Source organism: Zingiber officinale, chromosome 3B, assembly GCF_018446385.1.
Source record: "Zingiber officinale cultivar Zhangliang chromosome 3B, Zo_v1.1, whole genome shotgun sequence".
Lineage (NCBI taxonomy): Eukaryota > Viridiplantae > Streptophyta > Magnoliopsida > Zingiberales > Zingiberaceae > Zingiber > Zingiber officinale.
Genome location: NC_055991.1, coordinates 4,909,595 through 4,932,934, shown reverse-complemented (window position 1 = coordinate 4,932,934; position 23,340 = coordinate 4,909,595). Strand labels below are relative to the sequence as shown.

The window sequence follows — 23,340 nt, the reverse complement described above, 5'->3', positions numbered from 1 at the left end:
TTTAAGTGTCTACGACAACGTTTTTTAAAAAGTGTTGTCTATTGTTATATTCACATCTAAATCTTGATTAATACAAACCGTTGGATCTAAGTAAGGAGTAGAAAATTCAAACCCTTCTCCCAACTCCTATCTTCCAGTCGTTTTTGATCCCGAACCCTTCTCCCAACTCCTCATCTCACACGACCTTCTCCATCCAACTCCTCTCACGCCCTCTCCTTCCAACTCCTCTCCAACAAACCTCTCTCCGGCGAACTCCTCTCCGTGAACCTCTCCTTCGAACTCCTCTCCGTCAGGACCGCGGGCAAAATTTCCTCACCTTATTCCTTCACCTGTTTTGATCTACACGCTCGGGGCCCAGTTTGAATATAAATCCTACGGCTGAGCAAGGACGGCTGCTAAGCCTCGCGCGGTAAGTACACGCATAGTATTTTAGTTTGTGTTCATTTCCCCTTCCCTTCCCTTCCCTTTCTCTTCCTTTGCAAAGCCTAGGGTTTTGGTGCGAATCGAAGCGCTTCCTGCTCGCGCTGCGCGAGACCAAGGAGGAGCGGGAGGCCCGGATCCGGAGCCTCTTTGGCTTCTTCAACAAGGCAGGGCTTGGCTACCTCGATTATGACCAGATCGAGACTGGCCTGTCCGGTCTCAACATCCCCGCTGAGTACAAGTACACTAGGGATCTCCTTAAGGTTTGCGACTCTGACCGCGACAGGCGGGTCGAATACCAGGAGTTCCGTAGGTACATGGACGGCAAGGAGCTCGAGCTCTATCGAATCTTCCAGGCCATCGATGTCGAGCATAATTGCCCGAGGAACTCTGGGATGCCCTCATCGAGGCAGGTAAAATTGATTAAGAAGGAACACTCTGAACTGCATCTCAAGTAACGAAGTAACATTATAGATAGGAACCGTTGACAGAGGATTTGATTATTTCTGAGTTCATTGCATAATCATAACGCTGGTCTAGTATTCCACTAATATTATGGAAGTGTACTAAATTCATTCCTCACATCTATGCGACATACAGTGAGTACCGGGATCCTACACCTACAACTAATAGTTATCCTAGTGTTTCAAAATTATCTTTGATGATCATTATTCTTACTACCGAGTTGCATTTTGTTTGCTTATTTTAGGCATTAAATTTCAAAGAAGCAACCAGAGTTCAATTCCTTCCATTTTCTCCCCTCGCTTTTGTTATTTTATACATGTTGCCCAATAAATTCAGTTTAGAAACTATTGACAATGGATAACACTACTACAGGGCAAAGGTAAAAACATTGGCTTTATATGATGAGCCATGAATTGCATAGCTGCACATCCAAAGATGCAAGAACAACTTACCTGTCTGCATAGATATCTAATTGTATATACTGAAGATCCTAGATTCGGTTATCATCATATTTCCTTATGGCTTTTAGACATTAAAACCCCTGATTCTTAAGTGACTATCATCCAAATATTTTCTACAAAAATATTGGTTGTCATGATTGGTTCTGATTAAGTTTAAGTTTCTATATTGGAATTGGTTTTGCAGAATGCTTTTCTTCATGCCCATGTTTTATTACTAACGTGAAATCTTTTGATGTATCTGTAGAGGTTGATTTGGCTATGGAAACAGATATGGATCGCGATAAGGGCCCTCAGAAGATGTCAAATGGTGCACCATTGGAGAAGGAAACTGATGACACACTCATGGAGAAGGAAACTGACAGTTGAGTTAAAAAGTTTTCAACGTTTTGTTCTTTTGTCATCATAATAAGTTGACTGCATAAGCCAAAAGGTTCATTCTGTGTTGTTGTTATATTTTTCTTTATAATTCAGAACAAAACTTATTTTCGTCTATTAGTGTGTGATATGATACTAAACACATGGTTGCATTTAATAAATGTTATGATAAGAGCTGTTGCTTCTTAACTTTGTCAGGTTTCAAGCATGGGCGAAAATAAGGGTGTCGACATGGAGGAGGGATCACTAGAGATTGGCATGGGTATGGAGATATCATCATATGCCTGCTTACATTTTCTTTTGTATAGTCTGATCTATGCTGACCAATAAACTATAAAGAAATTTGATGGGGTATTTTTCAGTTGATTAGTTTTCTGTAGGTGGAAAGGTCTGAACTATTGAGTAGCATCAACAATCAACATCCTTTGAGTCCCACCAATCTAAGGCTTCAGAAAATTGCCATAATTGTGCTTCAACCATGTTTTATATTCTAGAGTTGTATGCATATATAGTTTTGATCCATAATGTTGGTGCGGTTAGCACTAACGATTTAACCCAGGTTTTGATGAATGACAAATAGGTTAAGTTAGTTTTGTTGTTGTCTGACACTTTGATCGAGTGTGCAGGAGAAGTCCAGACAGGTCGACGGGCTGACCGGATGTCTGGCACGAAGTCCAGGTAGGTCGACGGGCTGACCGGATAGCTGGCAAGAAGTCCAAGTGGGTCGACGGGCTGACCGGATAGCTGGCGAGAAGTCCAAGCGGGTCGACGGGCTGACCGGACGCTTGGCGAGAAGTCCAGCTAGGTCGACGGGCTGACCGGATAGCTGTTCGCCTCTGGCGGTAAGTGAGGTAAGTCACCGGAGGAGAGTGAAGGACGCGTTCCCGGGAAGGGAACATTAGGTGTCGATCCGGCTTAGATCCATTTCGGATGTCTAAGTCGAGATCGTGACTAGATTCCGGTCTCGGAAAGACGGAATCTAAGTCATACTATTTTTGCTAATTCATACTCACTTTGCTTTTGATAACAATCTGTGTTGCAGGGTAAATTTACCTCCGGGCTAATGTTTGTCTTGCAGGACGGATTCTGCGGGAAAACAGGGTCCGGGCGCCCAGGAGGGAAATTTCATCCTGATCGCGCGTCGCCACGTGGAGCTCGCTGGTTGGACTTGCCACGTCTCACCAGGGCGCCCGGAAGGCATCCAGGGCGCCCGGAAGGCATCCAGGGCGCCCCGAGCCTCATATAAAAGAAGGGTCAGAGGAGAGCTTCAGAACAACAACGAAAAGAAAAGTCTTCCACTGCTCTGCACTTCTGCGACGCTAACAAAGCTCCGACACTACGCTCCTTTCTTGTCTTTATTGTCGGTATTTGCTTTTCATTTTCATTAGCATTCATTGTACTGGTTTTTGTAATCATTATTTCGAACTGCTAGTGAATTGCCCAACGAAAGTACTCACGGAGTACGGGCCTTCGAGTAGGAGTCGTCACAGGCTCCGAACGAAGTAAAAAACACTGTGTCTATTTTACTTTACCGCTGCGATTATACTCGTCTTTTTCGAATCGATATTCACCCCCCCTCTATCGAATCTAACGGTCCTACACATAACACACCATACTTTGATTAGGTGATTTGACTATATTTTTTACATTATGAAATTAAGAAAAAAAATGGTAAAATAGGGCTAAACTGCATCATCAAACTGCGGATGAAGGGTGTACTACAACTATCTTGAGTTAAATGTTGTTATGTCTTGGATTAGAGAGTTCAACAATTCTAGTTGCCTTTCACTAAATTTGCTTCTTCTTGAGAAACAGATGCCTTTTTGGCATTTCTGTTTTGATGTGGCTTTGAGCTGTTTCTAGAACAGGACAATTGGTATGTTGATTTCTTAACCTTATATAATATTGGTTAATGTCAGTGATCCGGCAGTTAGAACAGGGGGCCCCCATTCTGAGGGGTCAATGCCACGTGGCAGTCAAAAGGCCAGGTGGCCGATCGGAGAAGGATGGGCCGACCTCCCGGCCGGCCGATTGGTGAATAACGGACAACAAGAGGCGCCCCGACAGAGGTCGGGGTTCCAACGCTCAATGGAACAATAACGAAGGGCCGATCGGACGCCATGATCGTCCGAAGACAATGTAACATACTGCTAGTAGTCCCTATATAATATCTTACCGAAGATCTCCCCAGCAGGCCGATGAAGAGGGAAGGCCGGACGTGATGTAAGGGTCGTCCGGCCGGGCGTAAGAGGAATGCTGGCCGGACGGACGCCCCGGCCTGTAGTCGGTAAAGAAGGACAAGAACATCTTATGACAGCTGTCAAGTCCTATGGCTAGGCCGTACTCCAAGTCTGACAATGAGGTGTTCTGTTGTCCCATCGAAGACGTGCTTGGACTGTAGCAGTATGGCGTCAGGTAAGCTTTCTAACAGACACATACCGAGGTATGGGCTGCGGACACGTATGTGCCTCAGTGGACGTGCAGGAGCTCTTTTACCGCTCTATATAAAGAGCCTTATACTTCGCCGGAGGTACGCGTTCAACACCTTTGGAGCCACTCTTCTTTGCTGCTTGCTTGCCTGACTTGAGCGTCGGAGGGTCGCCGCCGGGAACCCCTTCCCGACCCCTTCATGTTTCAAAGCAAGATCTGAAGAACTGCTTGGGGACAAGATTATATAGGTCATTGTGATGAAGAAAGTGTTCGCCTGGTTGCTGAGGTACTTTAAGTAGGTGAACGCGGAGCAATCGAAGGTGAAGGCGTGGTCAGCGGCGACATGGAAGTTGATCGCGGAGGGAGGGAGGAGATCAGAGAGAAAAAGCTCGTGGGGCTGAGGAGGTTGAAGGTGTGGTCCAGGAGGTGGTGGCGGAGGCAATGATGCAACCACATTGGCAATATGGGAGGCATTGGGGAGGAGGAGGAAGGATGATGGTGGACGACGAATCATCATGTGAAGTTATCCATAGCACTTGGGAAAGGTGGTGGTAACTCATTTTTGTGTATATTCTGGCCTCCCATGTCCTGGTAATGCAGGAAGCAAAAATGATTTAGAGGATGGCTAAGGTGTTCGCCGAGCATCTGTGTTAAAGTTAGCCTTTAAGGCCGTCGAGCTCCGACGTTAAAAATCGAGAGACGAGCCGACATCTATAAACCCTCCGAGCGGAAGACCGTCGAGCTCCGACGTTAAATATCGAGAGACGAGCCGGCGTCTATAAACCTTCCGAGCGGAAGACCGTCGATCGTTAAAATCGAGAGACGAGCGAGCGTCTATAAACCCTCCGGGCGGAAGACCGCCGAGCTCAGGTTAAAATCGAGAGATGGCGGCGTCTATAAACCCTCCGAGCGGAAGACCGTCGAGCTTCCACGTTAAAAATCGAGAGACGAGCCGGCGTCTATAAACCCTCCGAGCGGAAGACCGTCGAGCTCCGACGTTAAAAATCGAGAGACGAGCCGACGTCTATAAACCCTCCGAGCGAAAGACCGTCGAGCTCCGACGTTAAAAATCGAGAGACGAGCCGGCGTCTATAAACCTTCCGAGCGGAAGACCGTCGAGCTCCGACGTTAAAAATCGAGAGACGAGCCGGCGTCTATAAACCTTCCGAGCGGAAGACCGTCGAGCTCCGATGTTAAATATCGAGAGACGAGTCGGCGTCTATAAACCCTCCGAGCAGAAGACTGTCGAGCTCCGACGTTAAATATCGAGAGACGAGTCGGCGTCCATAAACCCTCCGAGAGGAAGACCGTCGAGCTCCGACGTTAAAAATCGAGAGACGGATCGGCGTCTATAAGCCTTCCGACCGGAAGGTAGTCGAGTTACGATGATAAAATTCGATGTTAAAAGATGGGCAACCAGAGCCGGTAAGGCCGTCAGACGAATGGCTCTATGCGTGGTCCTTGGTTGAAAGGGTCGAACGGTGATCGGGTCAGCTGTGATAGCGAGAATGAAGCCATCGTATGGCCGGGCGGCTCCTTTGCCAAATGTACTTTGACACGGAAAAATTATGACCAAGACGAAAGTTAGAGATTGGACGCTGGTTAAGCAAACGAATAACAAAAGAAAAAATTCATTCAAGCCAAGCGACGGACATCCAAAATTTATAAACATCTGCCCCGAGCGGCAAGCGTATAGAAGAGCGTAGATACTTAAAAGAAACTTAACAGACTCTCATTCAGTCATCGAAATTAAAAAGAGAGTCGGGGATGGAGCCCATCATGGTCGCTAGATCTTCGGGAGGGACAGACAGCTCGGCAGGTATGTGGCCCTTGGTCTTCATATAGTCCACCGCCACTTTGATCGCCTCTTCAAAAGTTAAGGACAGCTTGTCGCTGAACTTTTCGCCAAATTCATCCGAGCGGACGTATGCTTTGCACGCTTCCGCCGCCCGACCTGGCTCCCCATCTTGATACTCTTTGAGAGTAACCTTGGAAGAGTCAAGAGCATCTTGAAGGTCCTTCAAAGCCCCCTCTGCTTTAGCCTGGTCGGCGGAGCGGCCTTCCCGTTCGGCAGTCAACGAGGCGTCCAGCTCCTTAACATGTTGCTCTAGTCCCCGATTCTCCACCTTCATCCGCTCCATGTCCTCGATGGCTTTAAGCTTCCGGGTGGTCGCGGTCTTTACTTCCTTATCCCGTCGTTTGACCAAGGCTTCTAGGCGGGCCACTTCGCTCGTCAAGCCCGAGGATTTACCCCGTTCGGCTTCCAACAACCTTTTGGCCTTCTCCAGAGCGACCATCGATTGTCTGCTGTCCCCCGCGGCCTTGAGCTTCTTCAGCTCGTCCTTCAGTCCGGCTAGGCGATTGCTGATGGCAATCTGCTCCACCCAGTTCTGCGAACGAATATGAGCAAGTTAGAGGCTCGATCCAAAAAAAAAAAAAACCAAAGCAACATACCCCGGTCGCCTGTTGAAGATTGCTATCGCCGAGCTGACCAGGAGTCATCATGGCGATTCGGAGACGAGCATCCTCCCAAGCTTTGGCGAGGGGACCCGTGAGTGTGATTTGCTGTTCGGGGATCACCGGCCGATCAGCGGCCGCCATGTATTCTTCAGACGGGAGGCGCAGGATGGTTTTTATCAGTTTTGGGCCGCTCGGATCACCCTTCGAAGCAGCGGCCTTACCGGACGGCTCACCGGTGGAGGAAGAAGGACGGTGCCCAATCGCTTGAGACGTCGCAGGGTTCGAGGAGGACTGGAGGGCGGCACCTCAGAGGTAGCCCTTGGAGAGCCGAGTGGCGTAGGGGTACTCTCTATAGAGACCGTCCCGGATAACACCGGAGCTTCATCGCCCCGCTCGGATTGCGGTTCATCAGATGGAGTTGGTTGAGAGGTTGCCTCCGGCTGTTTGCGCTTCTGAGTGGCTAGAGGAACGTCGTCGGCCGAACGACCCTCTACCTCGACTTGAGCAGAGGGTTCTATGTCGCCCGCGACCTCGTCGTGAGAGGCAGGAGCGTCTAAGGCTTCGAGGACACCCTGAGTCCCCTCATCTTCTTCGCCGGCCGACTCAGCTGAAGCCGAGCCCCGCTCGGCGACCTCCCTATTCTTTGCCTCCTCGATCTCGGCGGCTCGTAGTTTCAGCCGCTCGGTAGCCTTGGCGCGCCACATGACTTCAGCTGCATAAGCAAAAAATATATCAGTTAGAACAAAACAAACGAGAAGTTAAGGGAACTTACTCATGCTGCAGGGCAGATCGGCTGGGGTAGAAGACAAGCCGAATATATACATTACTCCCGGAAGGAGCAGCTTGTCGATGTGATAGTGTTGGCCGACCAGCCGATCGGCTGCATGAAGATAGGCCGCATCGCCTCTAAATTTGCCGAGCTCTGGTTGTGCTGGCATCGCCGTCTGCCATTTGATACGGAAGGTCGGCGGCTCGGGGAAACGAAAGTAAAAAAAGTGCTCCTTCCAATGTTTGTTGGAACTCGACATATTATCAAAAAGGACGAAACCTATTCTAGATTGGAAAACAAAAGTACCCCACTCGGCTTGTTTGGGGTAGTAGAAGTAGTGGAAAACTTTGGGGTTTAGGGGAATGTCGTTCAGCTTGAATAGAATTATCACCCCGCTCAGCAGCCTTATGGAATTCGGAACTATCTGGCCGAGCGGGATGCGGAAGTAATTACAGACTTGCACGAAAAACTTATGGGGTGGAAAGCGTAGCCCGACCAAAAATTGGTCTCGGAAGAAGAGAACGGTGCCGGGCGGCGGTTCATGAGGTCGATCGACCGGTGTGGCTAATACTATGTGGTGGTCGGAAGGGATGTCGTAAGTCCGAATGAGACGCAGCGCATCCTCCTCGTCAAACCGGCTCTCCATGGTCGTGTACCATAGACCAGGAGCGCCGCCGGTCGATTGCGAGGTGCTAGTCATGGTCGAAAGACAAGAATGCGGGACCAAAAGGGAAGGTTCGAACAAGGAATGAAGGGGGCCCGACTGAATGAAAGGATTAACAGAAAGAAGAAAACGTAGGGAGCGAGGAAAAGGGTCTTACGAGCAAAAGGGATGATCGACTGGGGCCGGGGGGTTGCCGAAGAGTTGAGGAGCGAGGTCGCCGGAGAAGAAAGAGAGCAGAAGGGTGCTGGAGGAGGATGAAGAAACAATGCGGCGAAAAAGGAATCGCGGGCTTTATATCGCCGCCCGAGAGCAGCCTCCACCGCCCGATTCAGGTCGTAAAAAACGAGGTCATCATCCGACCGTTCATTTCAAACGGCGGGTGTCCCATCAGAGTTGACGCCACCGCCAAACCCTGACAAAAGTAGGATCGCCAAGTGTTAGCAGGATACGGGTCACATTTAATGAGCACTCCTTACCGTGCGCAGCGCACGTGATTGGCAGTAAAGGAAAGGATCTGGTAGGGATTTCAAGGGAATACAAGGCACGAGCAAGGCACCGCCGAACGGATGAACATCCCTGAGCCTGGCCGAGCGGACTAATGTATCGGTCGTTACTCAGTCAGATCGACAGTCCAGTCAGTCGGACTTCGCCTCCTTCGACTAGACTTGAGGGGGAGGCAAGTGATCCGCCAGTTAGAACAGGGGGCCCCCATTCTGAGGGGTCAATGCAATGTGGCAGTCAAAAGGCCAGGTGGCCGATCGGAGAAGGATGGGCCGACCTCCAGGCCGGCCGACTGGTGAATAACGGACAGCAAGAGGCGCCCCGACAGAGGTCGGGGTTCCGACGCTCAATGGAACAATAATGAAGGGCCGATCGAACGCCATGATCGTCCGAAGACAATGTAACATACTGCTAGTAGTCCCTATATAATATCTTACCGAAGATCTCCCCAGCAGGCCGATGAAGAGGGAAGGCCGGACGTGATGTAAGGGTCGTCCGGGCGGGCGTAAGAGGAATGCTGGCCGGACGGACGCCTCGTCCCGCCGGTCGGACGGACGGACGTCCCGACCTGTAGTCGGTAAAGAAGGACAAGAACATCTTATGACAGCTGTCAAGTCCTATGGCTAGGCCGTACTCCAAGTCTGACAACGAGGTGTTCTGTTGTCCCATCGAAGACGTGCTTGGACTGTAGCAGTATGGCGTCAGGTAAGCTTTCTGACAGACACATACCGAGGTATGGGCTGCGGACACGTATGTGCCTCGGTGGACGTGCAGGAGCTCTTTCACCGCTCTATATAAAGAGCCTTATACTTCGCCGGAGGTACGCGTTCAATACCTTTGGAGCCACTCTTCTTTGCTGCTTGCTTGCCTGACTTGAGCGTCGGAGGGTCGCCGCCGGGAACCCCTTCCCGGACTGACTTCTGTGCAGGTTCGCCGGAGGTTCGTGCAACTAGTCGAAGATCCACGTCAGCAGCCGGGGAGCGCCACATGCCCAGCGTCCGTTGATTCAGCATTCGGACAGGATCAGTCAGTATTCATTCATTCGTCTCCAATGATTTGCTCATGTATGGACTTGAAACATATTATTGCTACTTTTGTAGGTGGATACAGGACAGTCGAGATCAATACACTAAGGAGCGTCTGGATTCAGTAATTGATCAGTACACTAAGCGTCTGGATTCAGTAACTACTGTACTGTTTTGAGTAAACAGATTGTTGGCTACTTCTTCAGTATTCAGTATTTAGTATTCAGTAGCAACTTCTTCAATATTCAGCTTGTTGGCTAAATAGATTGTAGCTATTCAAAACAGATTGTTTTTGCTCTTTTGTTTTATATATGAATATCACTATCTACTTTGAAACAGAATTAGTGTTAATTTTGATATTTACCTTCTCATGTAATTAAATACTAATATTACTTCAACGTCAGATTTCTATTATTTTGGTATGAGTTTGAAATCATTAGCTAGGTTGATTATATGTAAAATTTGAAGCTAGACATGGTAAAATAAAAATAATAGTTTTGTAAATATAAAAATAACAATTTTTAAATATTTTTTTTTAATTTTTTTTTCTTTAAAACGGCAACGCTTTTAAAGCATTGCAAAAAGTATTGTCTTTGTAAAAAAAACAACAACGCTTTTAAAACGTTGTAATAGTGTTACAAAAGCGCTGTCTTTGGTACAAACGACAACGCTTTAAAAGCGTTGTCGTTGAGCAGACTTTTAACAACAGTGCCTTTAACAACGTTTTTTCAGATACAAAGACAACGCTTTAAAAGCGTTGTCTATTAGTTTTTTTCTTGCAGTGGACGACAGTGTCTGTGAGGGAGAGGTGTGTCCTCATGTGGCGGAGAAGCCTCCCACGAAGAGGTACACTCCTAATCCTTATGCTTAGTTTGGAAGTTGGAAGGGAAAAGAAAAGAAGAGAAATTAAAGGAAGGAGAGAGAAAGGAAGAGGAGAAATGACGTGTTGTTTTATTTGGAAGCGGAGGAAAGAAATGAAAGGAAATTACTTTTGAAGGGTATGTTTGGAATAAAAATTAATGATTTTCCTTTTAACAAAAGTTTCCTTCCATTTTCTTTCATTTTTGGGTGGAAAATCTTTTAATTATGAGAGGAAAACTTTTCCTTCTCTCACTTTCTTTTCGTTTACGTAAAAAAACTCCCAAACATTATTTTTTTCCATTTTTTCATCCAGATCTATTCCTTTTTCTCCAATTTAAAATTCACAAACAAAACCTTCACTCCCAAACAAAGCCTAAAACCCTAAACAGGGAAAGAACAAAATTTTGCCTCCTCCCATTCCTAATTCCTACCCTACTATTAAGATATATGGTATCAGTAATAATTATAAGCTATTGTATTTACTATAATAATTTTGGTTGAAAAAAGATATTTTCATAATAAAATTATTAAGGGGCTCCCATTTAATTTTTAAAATCATTAAAGGGGGCTCCCAGTTATTTTATTTTATTTTTAAAAAAGTCGTTTTTAGGTGCCCTTTTAAATTTGTACCCAAATTAAATAATTAAATATATTTAAATAATTTATTGAATAAATAAATTTAGATATATACATATTCCATCAATAAAATCTATAAATTATATTAATTAATAAATGATATTATTAAACTTATAAATAAATAATTTTTTAAAATAAATAAATAATTCTGTAATAAATTTTAAAATATAAAATTTCAAATAAATTAAAATTAAAAGCCCTATAATATTAAAAGAAACGCTGTCAAATTAAATTTGAATTAGGCACAAACTTATATAAAAAAAGCCAAATATAAACAACCATTTTAATGATTTAATTCACAGTTCAACTTCACTAGTTATCTTTTCACAGCAGAGCTTAGCACCGGGCTGTCCAAGTGAATTTCCACTGGCCCGAGCCTATTTCGGTTTTATGGCGGACTCAGTCTGGCCCAACTCATGATAGCCGACCGTGGAGCCATATAGAGGATATTTAGAAAGAATAATTTTTAAAATATTTTTAATTTTAAATATCTGTTTAAGAAAAAAAAATGATAATTTTAATTAGTCTTATTGAATATCTCTGGAGTGATCGATTCTGTCTCACAGAAGTTTTCCATCGACCACTAGGATAAATCAAGAAGCGCACGCGACGACCAACCTAGAAGCCCAACATTCTTTGATTACGCCTCTCATTTTGAGGAATTTTTTTTACAAATACATCGTAACTGGGGTTCGAATCGTAAATGTCTGGGAGATAATTTAGATATTCTACCATGATATCATAACCTCATGAACTCAAATATTTGTTTAAGAAAGAGATTTGGAATTTTATATAAGGTGATTTCTCTCTATGGATATTTAATAGAGGGATCCTATAAATATTTAATTTATTAGATTTGAATATTTAAGAAATAAAATATTTAATTGATAATATAGATATGAGATCATAAATATCTAAGAAAAATATTTAGAGTTATGTTGATGATTTCTTTTTATCTCTTATTTTTTCAAAAATAAATTTAATAGTGAAATTTAGAATATTTGATAGTAGAGTATTTAATAGATAGATTTTATAAATATTTGATTTGTAAGATTTGAAATATTTAAAAAATGAGATATTTGATTAATGATTTAATAAAGACGATCAAAATTTATAAGAATAATATTTCTCCTAAAATATTTATAGTCTAACATCATCAGTCAAATACCTTATTGTTGGTGCAATATCCCTCAGGTCAAGGTTGACCTGGTTAACCAAGCTGAGTCTTGGTTTGGGTTTAGATGTTTGACAATAAGATATTGATTGAAGAAGAGTCAAGTAGGTCAAGGTTGACTGGATACTTGACTGAGAAGTCCTAACTGGCAAGCTAGGCAGAAGGAAATCCTGGTGAGTGAAGCCAGGTGAAAGTCCTAGTAAGTGAAGCTAGGCAGAAGGAAATCCTGGTGAGTGAAGCCAGGTGAAAGTCCTAGTGAGTGAAGCTAGGCAGATGGAAAACCCTAGTGAGTGAAGCTAGGTGAAAGTCCTAGTGAGTGAAGCTAGGCAGATGAAAAACCCTGGTGAGTGAAGCCAGGTGAAAGTCCTAGTGAGTGAAGCTAGGCAGATGGAAAACCCTAGTGAGTGAAGCTAGGTGAAAGTCCTGGTGAGTGAAGCCAGGCAAGGAAGGAAATCCAGATGGATCAAGGATGATCGGACATCTGGTGTTGTGGAAGTCCAAGTAGGTCGATGGGTGGCCGGATGCTGACGAGTAAAAGTCAAGTGGGTCAAAGGGTGGACCGGACACTTGGTGGGGAGTCTGGCAGGTCAAGGGTGACCGGATGCGAGGCATGATGTACCAACAGTCAAGGTGACCGGATGTTGGTTAGTGAGGTTTAGGACTTGGTTTTGGGCAAAACCAAGTCTTTGGATCGATCCGTGGATCGATCCGGGATGTATCGATCGCCGATCAATCCAGTTCTTCCATGACGAAGCTCGGATCGATCCGTGGATCGATCGAGGTCTCGATCGATCGGTCGATCGATCGGACGATGTCGCGCGATAAGCGCTGGATCGATCCGTGGATCGATCCAGCGCTTATCCTAGCAGGTCGGATCGATCCGTGGATCGATCCAAGCCTCCCGATCGATTCGGAACATTTGAATCGATCGGATCCGATTGCGTCGTGTTTAAAGCCGCAGCGAGCGTGGTCTCGGTATCTTTTCACGAGCTCTTCTCAGATTCATTCCAGCTCCTCCACAGCTCTCTACAAGCACGTGATCGCCATTCTTGAAGGTTCTTGGAGGCTTTCAAGTCAAGAGGCGGATCTATTGCAAGAGGAAGAAGTTAGGGTTAGGGTTTTTACTGCACATCTTGTAAGCTTTTGCTTAACTTGTATTTCCCTTTCTTCTTCTTGTATTGAGAGTGTTGTAGGGCTTCTCCGCCTTTGGTAGTTACCATAAAGGAGTGTTATTCATAGTGGAAGGTGTGTGCGTTGGTGTGGATCCTTGGATTAGTCACCTCTTGTGAGGTGGATACCAAGTAAAATCCTAGTGTTAGCGTTTTGTGTTTGTTTCTGTATTTTCCGCTGCACATCCAAGCAACGAAGCGCACCGAGCGAACGCGACGAGCTATTCACCCCCCCCCCCTCTAGCTACTTTTGGTCCTAACACTTATTACTTAAACATCTTATGTTTTTAAATACTTCAAATTATATCATTAAATATTCTATAGTTTTTATTTTTAAAAAATCATCTCCGTACTATCCCATTCCAATGGGAATACTTGAGATTAGGGATATTAAATATCCTTTACAGTGACATAGAAACAAATTATTATGAAATTAAAATATTCTCCTGATTTCCTTCCTTCGTGACAAAGGAAAAAACAAAGGGCTTGCAATTAGTCCCATAAAACGACACAGAATCAATTATTTTGTGCGGAAGAGGAAGGGGAACCGCGAGGCTTCGGCCCTCGAAGCGAAGCCTTGGTTGGAGGCCTTCGATCGAAGGCTGCAAGCTCTCCGTTGGAAGTTTTTTGTTCTGTGATCTGATTGATTTTACCTGCGAGCCATGGGAGCGTCACAATCCAAGGATGAGTTGCTCTACCAGCAGGTCAGCTATGGCAATATCGAGGGGATCAGGGCGCTTCGCGGTCAAGGAGCCGGACTCGAGGTAAGCGCTGTGAAGTGTTGAGCCAGCTGAACATCTCTGACCTCGGGATGAACTTGTGCAGTGGGTAGATAAAGAAGGGAAGACCCCCTTGATCGTCGCATGCTCGAGGCACGATCTCGTCCCAGTTGCCTATGCTCTGATTGAGTTGGGCGCCCGCGTCAACGCTTATAGGCCTGGTGAGACCTTCTTCTGGTTCTAAATTCTATGTCGCTTGTATTGATTTGAGAAATCCTTCGAGAATCCCATTTCTAGACGCTCAATGTTAAGTTCATGCTAATGGATAATGTGCTGTTGAAACTTAGAGACAATAGCCTAAAATTTCTAAGACAAATGTACTGTTGTGGTTGTCTGTGAGGATGCACTTATTACTTATTAGCATTCATCAGAGGAAGTCATTTAAAAAATAATATTTATCTCTATTACTTTTGCAATAGAGTATAATCTCACATCCAGTGTGGTGTATCCAATGTGGTGTAGGACACCTCATAAGAAGGCCAAAAACAGAAGGAATCGGATGTGTTAACGTACTACTTATTTTGTGTTCTTTAAACTTATTATTTGACCTGGACTTTAAGCTAGAACCACAGTTGATTTTGGAATTATTATCAGACAAGCATAGTTAATATTTAAAAAAGGATAGCTAGAAGAGAAAAGAAAAGATAATCCGCACAGTTTGTTTCTCTTCTTTTTAATGAAATGAAGAGGAAATCAAGGATTAGTTGTACCTTTTTATTTCCTCTTTCTTTTTTTTTCAGAATTTGTGGGTGAGTGAAGAAAAATGTGTTGTTGTGGATAGGCATAGATGCATGTGCAGATGATTGTCTTATCTCAATTTATCACTTAAAATGTCCAAACAAGAGAACCAAACTTAAATCCCCCACAAGTTGTTCTCTCTCATACTCTTCATGTATGGATTTTAGTCCGGCATACTCTTCATATACAGATTTTAGTCATGGGTGAAATCTTCACTTATGAGAGATGTCATTTGCCAATATATCTTTTGTTAATTAAAAAAATTAGGAGCTTGAAGCTGAAAATATACTAGTGTAATAAGTTGGGAGTAGGAAGATGATTAATATTTTCCGAGACTTTTCTGTGAATATTATTGTAATGTAATATTTTTGTGTTGTTTTACTTTGTACAAGTTAATATGCTATAAAGTATGTTTAGTGTATTTATTACTGACCATTTGTTTGCAAAGCAAGGTTTTGAAAAGCTCTTTTAAGCGATAGGCGGTGGACGCACCACAAAGCTTAGGCAGTAGGTTGACATCTAGGTGGAGGCCTAAGTAGTCAACAATAAAATAATATTAAAATAAAATATAGAAGAGCAGGAAAAAAAATGGCATATATATTAAACTTTTTATTAGTATGATTTTAGATACATTAATCTTGATGCTTTCATGCATTTAGTTCAAAATTGCAAAACATATTGAGAATATGAATTCAACGTATGTAATGGCAATAAGGGCTATGATACATATGAGGATCTTTGACATGACTAAATAATTTAAGTAGTAGAATGAGGCAACATCAGATATATTGTGTATATTATCACAAATAAAGTGTTTTAATTAATTAAAATAACTTCTCAACTATAAATAAACAAATCAACCATCAGAAAACAAGTATTAATTAATAGGTAATCACTTAACAACAACACAATATGTCAACTCATTATTTAAAATAAACTTTTTCTAGTGCACCTTTCTAAACTAGCAGTTTGGGCTGCCTTGGCCACTTAAGTAGGCCACCCAGACGCTGCTTAGACCATCTAAGTGGGCCTTTCTTGAAACAATTGCCTAGAAACAACCACTTAATCACTAGGCAAAGTAGTCCCCTTCTATTTCTACCTACGCGACTGTGCTTTTTGGAACTATGTCCGAAGTTTAAGAATAATGCCTGTGGCCTTTTATGTATTTTCTAATATATTTCCTAATATATTATTTTCATTAAATTACTGACATCTGAAACTGAATGTGAATATATTAATGCGTTTACTTTTTCAAAATAGGATGCCATGCAGGAACTGCCTTACACCATGCTGCAAAAAAGGGCTGCGAACAAACAGTTCAGCTCCTCCTTTCCAATGGAGGTTAGCTAAATCACTGAAATTTTATGTTAAATCGTTTTCTCTCTTTTTTTTGTTTTTGTTTTTGTTTTGGTCAATGCTAGCATGGTGATGAGAATTCCCTTCTTAAATATCACAGCAAATCCTTTTGTCTTGAATGATGATTGTCATACTGCTCTTGATTTGGCAAGAGAAAGAGGGCATTTAAATGTTGTCAGGGCCATTGAGGTTTTCTTGCTGCTGTTAAATACTAATTAACTCCTCTTCATTTGGTACTTGGTTTTATGCTGTGTAATTTGCAACTGATTTGCCATTTTCAGAGCCGAATTTCTCTTTTTTCTGGATGGCTTAGGGAGGCTTATGGTCCGGGTTTTTTGGAAGCATTTGCTCCACAGCTATTGATCCGCAAAATGTATGTATATGATTTTAGTCATTTTCTATGACACCCATATGTTTTTTTTTCTGATCAATATGAGACATCGGTATAAATGAGGGTATATCAATTTACATTGATATTCACAGGATTTCTGCAAATGCTAATCATTTCATTTATTCAACAGTTGGGCTGTGGTTTTGCCATGTGACCCTCGCAATCCAACAAATCCATTGAAGTTTGAGTTAGTCATCTATCCTGATTTGCAGGTATAGTTAGAATTATGTTCTTGTTTGGTTTTCATGTTTTTCAATAACCTAGATAGCTAACTTCAATTTAGTGATATATGAAATATTTATTCAAAATATTCCACAAAATCACACCTATAAACAACCTGGTCAACAACATATCGAAGCCATATATTCATGCACATTTAATTTTTGTTGGTTCTTTATAAGTTTCTTTATTTGTGGAATTAAGAAAGATATTTGTTGAAGTGTGAGTCATAATTATGACTAATAAAAAAACCCATGGCTATTGTTGATACAGGTTTTTGTACGTTTGCCTACTATTTTCAGAGTGGAGGTTTAGCATGCTTGTCTATTATTGACACATAGGATATCTATTTTTGTTAGTTTTTTTTCTTATTGTTATACTAGTTCATATGATCTAAAGATATTGCTTTCAACATCTAATCAACACTCATAATGATGATTTGTGACCAAGATTCATTCAATACTTCTTTGACTTGAATAGATATACTAATTTCTGTTTTTTATTGGTGGAATAACTTTTACATAGGGAATGTGGAGTAAGCATTTTCATGTTTCAACATCTTAAACATCTGAATTTGAAGACTTTTACATTACCTGACACATGCACTTAGAACTTGAAAGTTTTCAGAGTTTTCTACCTGTACTTATTAATAAAAATTCTAATTGGCATAAGAATAAATTTCAATACGCATATATATTGAATTTGTTATTGTCAATGTACCTTATAGTATCCTATTCTTGTCATTAGTTGTCTTGCTTCCTTTTATATCCATGAAGACTGATTCTATAAAATGAGTGGCCTTTCTATACTTCAACGGACTAAGTTGCATCCTCTTTAAAATCTTTACTATCTTAGGGTGCATCTTTGTTGCGTATTGACTAATTTTATACCTTTTTTGCATAATGAGTTTGGTAAGTCAGTGAGGGTCTAAGAATTGTTGATATTGATTATTCAAAGCCACTATGAAAGGATTTAATACTTTCGAGTTTCTAACATGGAAATACCTCTACCAGAACAGAACTACATATAATTGGAGTAACTAGATAATTTATGAATGAGCTTCTTAAAAATGGATCAGATAATGTCTTTTGAGGAAATGTTGAAGAAAATGATCCTGCAGTTTCTACCACGGCATGCTCTTTGATGCAGAATGACTTTGTTATGCAACTTGATCAATACATAGGCTGTTCATAATTTAAGTCTGAGTACTAATTCCAGAACATAATCATCTGGTTCTTAGAACAGTTGTTAGATGACTTTGTTAAAACTAAATCATTTTCCATTTGGCCTTAAGCAGATTATCAGTTTTGTAACTCCCACAGTGGAAACATAGTTTGTTCCTGTATATAGTTGTGGATCCCTATTATCCAAATTGTGTAAAAATTGGAATATGATTTAAAAAAAAAATCCTATCAATAGGAGGGTAGAATTATGTTTGTTATTTATGGTACAGTTGATCCCTTTTTACCTCTCATCGTGTCAAAGCTTAACTATTAGTCTGCAAGTACTCATTTGACTTGTTCGATCATTGATTCTTATTCACTGTTGAAAAATAGACTTCTAGGCCACGGTCTGTTGTTTTACTATGGAAAGCGCAGATTGAAGAACCCAAGTTCAACCAAGTAGATCCTGCTATTGTGATTGTTGATAAACCTACAAGTATGTTTCTCTGATCTTCTTCAGAATTATTATGTTGTGAACAAATTGTTGCTTTAAAAAAAAAAACATAAAGTAAACATGATTTGTATTACTTTTAGCATTTGTTAAAAAAAGGCAATCCTAGTCTAGATTGTAACTTCTTCTTCCTTAGGTTAGGTGGGCTGCTTCTCGTCCTTTTTCTCATCCTCTTCTTGCTCCTACTTTTTCTCCCCTTCCACCCAGCTCAAAGCAGTTGACCTTTGTCATCCTGCACATTATGCCAGCTCATTGGGATTGGTACAATGATTGGAACCATTCTGATCAGGGAGAAAATAAATGGCACCAATTCTATGGTTCATAATTAATCACTCCAACTATTTTGGGTAAAATAAATACACATAATAGACTTGAACTTCTTTAAAAAAAAAAAATCAGTTCAGATGGTTTATGTTGACCAGTATTTACTGATTATCACTGCATTTGACCAGTTCTTGACCTTTTTGGGTTTTCATAAAGAAAGGTACCGTCCGGAGTATTACCATTATAGGACATAAAGTATCCAACAAAATGCTTTTCTCAACAGCTTTTTAATTATCTGTCTCTTGAATAAGCAGCACTTAATTTAGAAAGTGTTCTTTGAATATATTGTCAAACTTGCATGCACTCTGTTTCCACAGGTAAGGCTTCTGGTTTAAATACTACAACAACCAAGCTTTATCCCATTAAGTGGGGTTGACTATATGAATCCTTTTGCGTTATTGGACTCTATCCCTTACTATATCATCATCTATACTTAAATAAATTTTATCTTGTTTTATTGTTGTTAATCAAGATTTGTTTTGCCTTTCTCTTTCTCGTTTGATGTCTGTGTTTATCATAATTTCACATCGCTTAACTAGAGCATTTTTTTGTCGTCTAAGTACATGTCCGTACTATCTTAAACGTGTCTTTCGGAGTTTTCTCTCAATAGATGTTAAGGTGGATGTGTGGACATACGAAGATGGACAAAATAAGAAATGAGAGCATTAGAGATAAAGTCGGAGTTGCATCTATTGAGGAAAAACTCCGAGAGACACGTTTAAGATGGTACGGACATGTACGTAGACGATCAATAAATGCTCCAGTTAGACGATGTGAAACTATGATAAACATGCATATCAAACGAGGAAGAGGAAGACCAAAAAAGACTTGGTTAGCAACAATAAAACATGATAAAATTTATTTAAATATAGATGATGATATAATAGGAGATAGAGCTCAATGGCGTAAAAGGATTCATACAGCCGACCCCACTTAGTGAGAAAAGGCTTGGTTGTTGTTGTTGTTGTTGTAGATGCAATTCTGACTTTCTCCAATGTTCTCATTTTTTATTTTGTTCATCCTCATATGTCCACACATCTGCCTTAATATATCCTCGTCTCTGTAACTCTTATCTTCTGCTCATGTGCTTGAGTCATTGCCCAACATTCAGCTACATATAACATAGTAGATATAACTGCAGTTTTGTAGAACTTTCCTTTAAGTTTTAGAGGTACTTTACGATTACATAAAATACCCGATGCTCTCCTTTATTTCAACTATCTACTTGTATTCTATGTAAGGCATCTCTCAATCCCTTTGTCATTTTGCAAAATGATTCCAAATATTTAAAGCTTTCAGACAACTCATCATCTCATACCTTAACAATTATTTCATTACGTCTAATATTGCTAAACTTAAATTTCATATATTCTGTCTCTAAATTACTAAGCCTAAAACCTTTCGCTTTTAGTGTTTACTCCTTTACGTGTTTCATCTATTAAAAGAATATCATTTTCAAACAACATGCACTACTGTGTCTTGAATATGTGCAATGAGTTCGTCCATAATTAGTGTAAAAAGATAGAGACTTAGAGCTAATCGTTGATGTAACCTTATTTTTATTGGAAATACTTCAATTACTCCGCTTACATCCTCATACATATTATTAATTAGTTTAATATATGTTACACTAACATCTTTCTTTTCTAAAATTCTTCACCTAATTTATCTTCGTATTATATCATAAGCTTTTTCTAAGTCAATGAATATTATGTGTAGATCTTGTTTTTTCCTCCTAATATTTTTTAATTAGTTGTCTAAGAAGATGTATAATTTCTAATATCGATCTTCCAAGTATGAATTCAAATTGATTTTCGGTCATCATGCCTCCTTCCTTAATCTTTTCTCAATTACTCTTTCCTAAAGTTTCATGGTATGACTCATTAGTTTAATACTCATATAGTTTATATAATTTTGTACGTCTCTCTTGTTCTTATGTAAGGGAACTAAATTACTTACCTTCCATTGATAAGATATTTTTTTCGTTTTCAATATCATGTTAAATAATTTTATAAGTCATTTAATACCTTGTTTCTCTAGGCCTTGCCATATCTCTATTAGAATATCATTTGATCCAATGACTTTTCCATTGTGCATTCCATTTAAAACTTGTTCTATTTTTTAAGTTTAAATTCTATAATAAAAATTTAAATTTTTATACTCATTTGATCTACTTAAATTATCTAAGTTAAGTTGATCATCTAAATATTCATTAAAAAATTGAAGAAATACAGCTCTTTTATTTCTCCATTCTTTAAATGAAAATATTTAAAGATTATTTTTGTGATGGTACTGTTCTTTGTTAAGGCAATCTTGTTTAAATGTTTATGTTTATATTGCTATGCTTGGGCCTTTCAATGGGAACTGATTCTTGATAATGGACATTAATCTGGCTTCTTTTGTCAGAATACAATTTAGTTGCAATAGGACAGTCTGTATCTTCCAGCTTAGTTACAATGGGATTCTGTGCTTAGCTATTCCTTTCACCCAGGAACACGGTATAAGCTTTTTGCTGCAAATGAAGGTGACAAGCAACAATTGCTGTGGTTCTTGAGAGCATGCAAGGGAATTTCCCAGGTATTCAGCACTTGCAAAGATCCCTCCTAATTATGCATTGATTTTAATGCAACTGAACATACAATGCCCCAGCAAAAAATATAATAGCAAATCTTCAAGTTCAAACCGTTTTCTTCACTAACAAAATTTGTCTATCATTACATAGCATTAGTATTTGGAACTCTGTTTGTAGTAGTACATCATTAACTGTATTAGTTTTTTAATCAGGTTTCTGGAGTACTGGAATTCTCGTTATCAATGTACTTTCTTCTGCTTCTTGTTAATTGCATTATCTTATTCCAAATCATTTCCATTGTATAGGTCCCCACTAGTATTCCAGAAACACCGATAGGTGCTTCAATGCCCCATCCACAACAAACAATCTCTAATGTTTCAACACAAGCAGAAGCTCCGCCTATACACACACAAGAATATATAGAAATGGAGATGGCTATAAATGCCTCCATACAAACGGCTATGGCAGAGGGCGTGCCTCCTGTTCAATCTAATCCACACACTAGTGACACGAATGGTTGGGGAACCTCTTCAGAAAATACCGCGTATAATGGCTGGGCTCCCCAGATTGTTGATACTACTTCAAAGATGAATAATAGAATGCCCACAAACGAACCAGATGCAACTGGAGGGGCTGTGCCTGTGGTTCCATCGAGCGCTTTGCCATCTATCCAGAAACCTGAACCAGCAGTTATTCAACCATCTCATGAAGATCCTTCCACCACCGTAGCTCCTTCTGCCCCTCCTATATCTGAGGACACATTGCTTGATGGCCCTATCCACTATCCATCCATTGATAGCAGTCCCATAGATATGAGCATGACAATGGCACAGATTGTTCATGATAATGCTGAATCCGAAGATGTTGATGCATCCTCCAAAACCGAGTCGAGTGAAGAAAAAGCAGGCAGCAGTAGCACATCTAGCTGTTGCGTTATCTGTTTGGATGCTCCAGTGGAAGGGGCATGCATTCCTTGTGGGCATATGGCCGGTTGCATGTCATGTTTAAAGGAGATTGAAAGCAAGCAATGGGGATGCCCCGTTTGCCGTGCCAAAATAGACCAAGTTGTAAGGCTCTACGCTGTTTGAAGGATCATAATCTGAGTTGCAAGATTCTTCTAGTGCTAAGTGGTCAATTGAATATTGGGCATAGAAGATTCTTCCAAGTTGCAAGATTCTTCTAGTGCTGAGTGGTCAATTGAATCTTGGGCATAGAAGATTCTTCCAAGTTGCAAGATTCTCCTACAGCTAAATGGTCAACTGAATCTTTTTCTAATGTTGTGCATATCATAGGATTAGGTGGGGCATGCAGGCTGTGAACACTACCTTATATTTATGATATTTTATGGCAAGAATTTGGACTAATGCTGTCTGTAAAATAGTTTAATGTAAAAAAATTCTGGATTATTGGGCAGGGGATTGTGATAATTTGAATAAAGATATGTTGGAGTTAATTCCTGTTAATATACCTCCTGGTTTAGGAATTTACAAAAGGTGTTTTTTTTCCTCATATATATGCTCTTTTTTATATATTAAATCAGGCTTAAATAAAAAAAAAACAGTTCGGTTAAAATTTTATCATTTTGGAAGAATAACGGTATCATGGTGGAACGAGCTCTACATAGAAAAAAATCAGTATCAGATAAAATGAATTATTTTGAGCTAACAAATAGATCTTTTTACAAAAAAATTCTCGTTAAGTATTTTTAAAGTGTTAAAAATTGAAATAAAAGATAAGTTATTTTGAGTCATCATTAGTTTAAGCTAAAACTGATAAGTTATTTACCTCTCTTCGTATTCCTACATATCCATAGGAACGTCTCTCGGGCTGCTGATGTTACAGTTTAGTTTTCTTTTAACTGATAAGTCGTCTTTAGT

At 40.8% G+C, this 23,340-nt stretch overlaps 2 protein-coding genes across 4 annotated transcripts; both read left to right on the top strand.

Annotated features, from left to right (window-relative positions):
• Nucleotides 1-394: 394 nt before the first annotated feature.
• On the top strand, nucleotides 395-9,826 carry LOC122055624. Of its 3 annotated transcripts, XM_042617148.1 has the most exons (4): nucleotides 407-833; nucleotides 1,591-1,707; nucleotides 1,920-1,983; nucleotides 9,646-9,826. In XM_042617148.1, exons 1-4 carry the CDS (start codon nucleotides 738-740, stop codon nucleotides 9,696-9,698), a joined length of 330 nt encoding a protein of 109 aa, XP_042473082.1. In that variant the 5' UTR covers nucleotides 407-737; the 3' UTR covers nucleotides 9,699-9,826. The 3 variants fall into 3 exon arrangements, with proteins under 3 accessions (XP_042473080.1, XP_042473082.1, XP_042473081.1); XM_042617146.1 differs by lacking the exon at nucleotides 9,646-9,826 and having other exon boundaries at nucleotides 395-829; nucleotides 1,591-1,708; nucleotides 1,920-2,310; XM_042617147.1 differs by lacking the exon at nucleotides 9,646-9,826 and having other exon boundaries at nucleotides 409-833; nucleotides 1,920-2,310.
• Nucleotides 9,827-13,910: 4,084 nt separating this feature from the next.
• On the top strand, nucleotides 13,911-22,916 carry LOC122055623 (probable E3 ubiquitin-protein ligase XBOS34). Its single transcript, XM_042617145.1, has 9 exons — nucleotides 13,911-14,174; nucleotides 14,236-14,350; nucleotides 16,188-16,268; nucleotides 16,384-16,472; nucleotides 16,565-16,656; nucleotides 16,805-16,886; nucleotides 18,450-18,552; nucleotides 21,383-21,468; nucleotides 21,769-22,916. Exons 1-9 carry the CDS (start codon nucleotides 14,073-14,075, stop codon nucleotides 22,549-22,551), a joined length of 1,533 nt encoding a protein of 510 aa, XP_042473079.1. The 5' UTR covers nucleotides 13,911-14,072; the 3' UTR covers nucleotides 22,552-22,916.
• Nucleotides 22,917-23,340: the final 424 nt, after the last annotated feature.

What these genes read in the sequence shown, in the direction of transcription:
- LOC122055623 (XM_042617145.1), top strand. Translation starts at nt 14,073, where the DNA reads ATGGGAGCGTCACAATCCAAGGATGAGTTGCTCTACCAGCAGGTCAGC. An exon ending in GATTGTTGATAAACCTACAA is followed by an intron (nt 18,553 to 21,382) that starts GTATGTTTCTCT and finishes CCTTTCACCCAG; the next exon opens with GAACACGGTATAAGCTTTTT. An exon ending in CATGCAAGGGAATTTCCCAG is followed by an intron (nt 21,469 to 21,768) that starts GTATTCAGCACT and finishes TCCATTGTATAG; the next exon opens with GTCCCCACTAGTATTCCAGA.
- LOC122055624 (XM_042617146.1), top strand. Translation starts at nt 610, where the DNA reads ATGACCAGATCGAGACTGGCCTGTCCGGTCTCAACATCCCCGCTGAGT. An exon ending in TCTGGGATGCCCTCATCGAG is followed by an intron (nt 830 to 1,590) that starts GCAGGTAAAATT and finishes ATGTATCTGTAG; the next exon opens with AGGTTGATTTGGCTATGGAA. An exon ending in ATGGAGAAGGAAACTGACAG is followed by an intron (nt 1,709 to 1,919) that starts TTGAGTTAAAAA and finishes TAACTTTGTCAG; the next exon opens with GTTTCAAGCATGGGCGAAAA.